General features: G+C 43.3%; 2 protein-coding genes across 2 annotated transcripts; both read left to right on the top strand.

Moving 5' to 3' along the window:
* On the top strand, positions 1-100 carry LOC136795944 (uncharacterized; the record flags this gene model as incomplete). The annotated part of the gene is given in 1 exon segment (XM_067048150.1): positions 1-100. A coding segment is annotated over 1 exon segment (100 nt), but the record flags the coding sequence as incomplete, so codon positions are not given.
* On the top strand, positions 8-904 carry LOC136795945 (uncharacterized; the record flags this gene model as incomplete). Its single annotated transcript, XM_067048151.1, is given in 1 exon segment — positions 8-904. A coding segment is annotated over 1 exon segment (625 nt), but the record flags the coding sequence as incomplete, so codon positions are not given.

Genomic DNA, 904 nt, shown 5'->3' with positions numbered 1-904 from the left:
TGGGTATCTCGCTCCAGTCATCTTTAGGGCAAAATACTATTTGCAACAACTGTGGAACCTAAAGGACCTGGCTGGGACAGTCCTCTTCCAACAACAATAGTAGAAGGTTATAAAGAATTCTTCAATTCTCTGTTGCTCTTACGCCCCATCCGAATACTTCGGTGCGTGTTCCCCAAAAAATCCATCCATGTAGCTTTAGTGGGATTCGCCGATGCATCAGAGATGGGATATGCTGCAACAATCTATTTGAAAATTCATTATGACGACTGTTAAATAGAAATGCATTTAATTATCTCGAAAACTCGTTTAGCACCCTTGAAGACTATATCCATGCCGAGATTAGAGTTATGCGCAGCGCTCTTGCTAGCCCAAACCCGGAAATCTATTTCCACATTTATTGAACAATTTACCGTGAATTCTAGCTACCTTTTCTCCGACTCGACCATCGTACTAAGCTGGCTTCGGCTCTCTCCTCACACCTTGAAAACGTTTGTGGCAAACAGAGTCACTCAGATTTTGGATTTGAAAACTTTAAGCAATTGGTACCACGTGTCGTCCAACCATAATCCAGCCGACATTGCCTCCAGGGGATCATTGCCGAATGACCTAGGAGCAAATGACTTGTGGTGGCACGGACCAAAATGGTTGAAATCTGACCTTTCAGATTGGCCTGATATTAATATATTTGAACCAGTGTTGGTCCCCGAAACGAAACCAAACGCGGTTGTCTTGACTAGTCGCACATCGGACCCTTATTTCATTCAATTAATGGAACGGATCTCATCATTTGGGAAGTTATGTAGGACATTCACTTACATGTATCGGTTCATGCGAAACATTAGGGTCCCCCTGACCATGAGGACTTATGGACCTTTAACCTTAGTCGAAATAAACGAGGGCACTA

The sequence above is a fragment of the Halyomorpha halys genome, unplaced genomic scaffold, assembly GCF_000696795.3.
Source record: "Halyomorpha halys isolate HHAL.00 unplaced genomic scaffold, Hhal_1.1 Scaffold519.1, whole genome shotgun sequence".
Lineage (NCBI taxonomy): Eukaryota > Metazoa > Arthropoda > Insecta > Hemiptera > Pentatomidae > Halyomorpha > Halyomorpha halys.
This window is presented reverse-complemented; position numbering and strand designations above follow the sequence as displayed.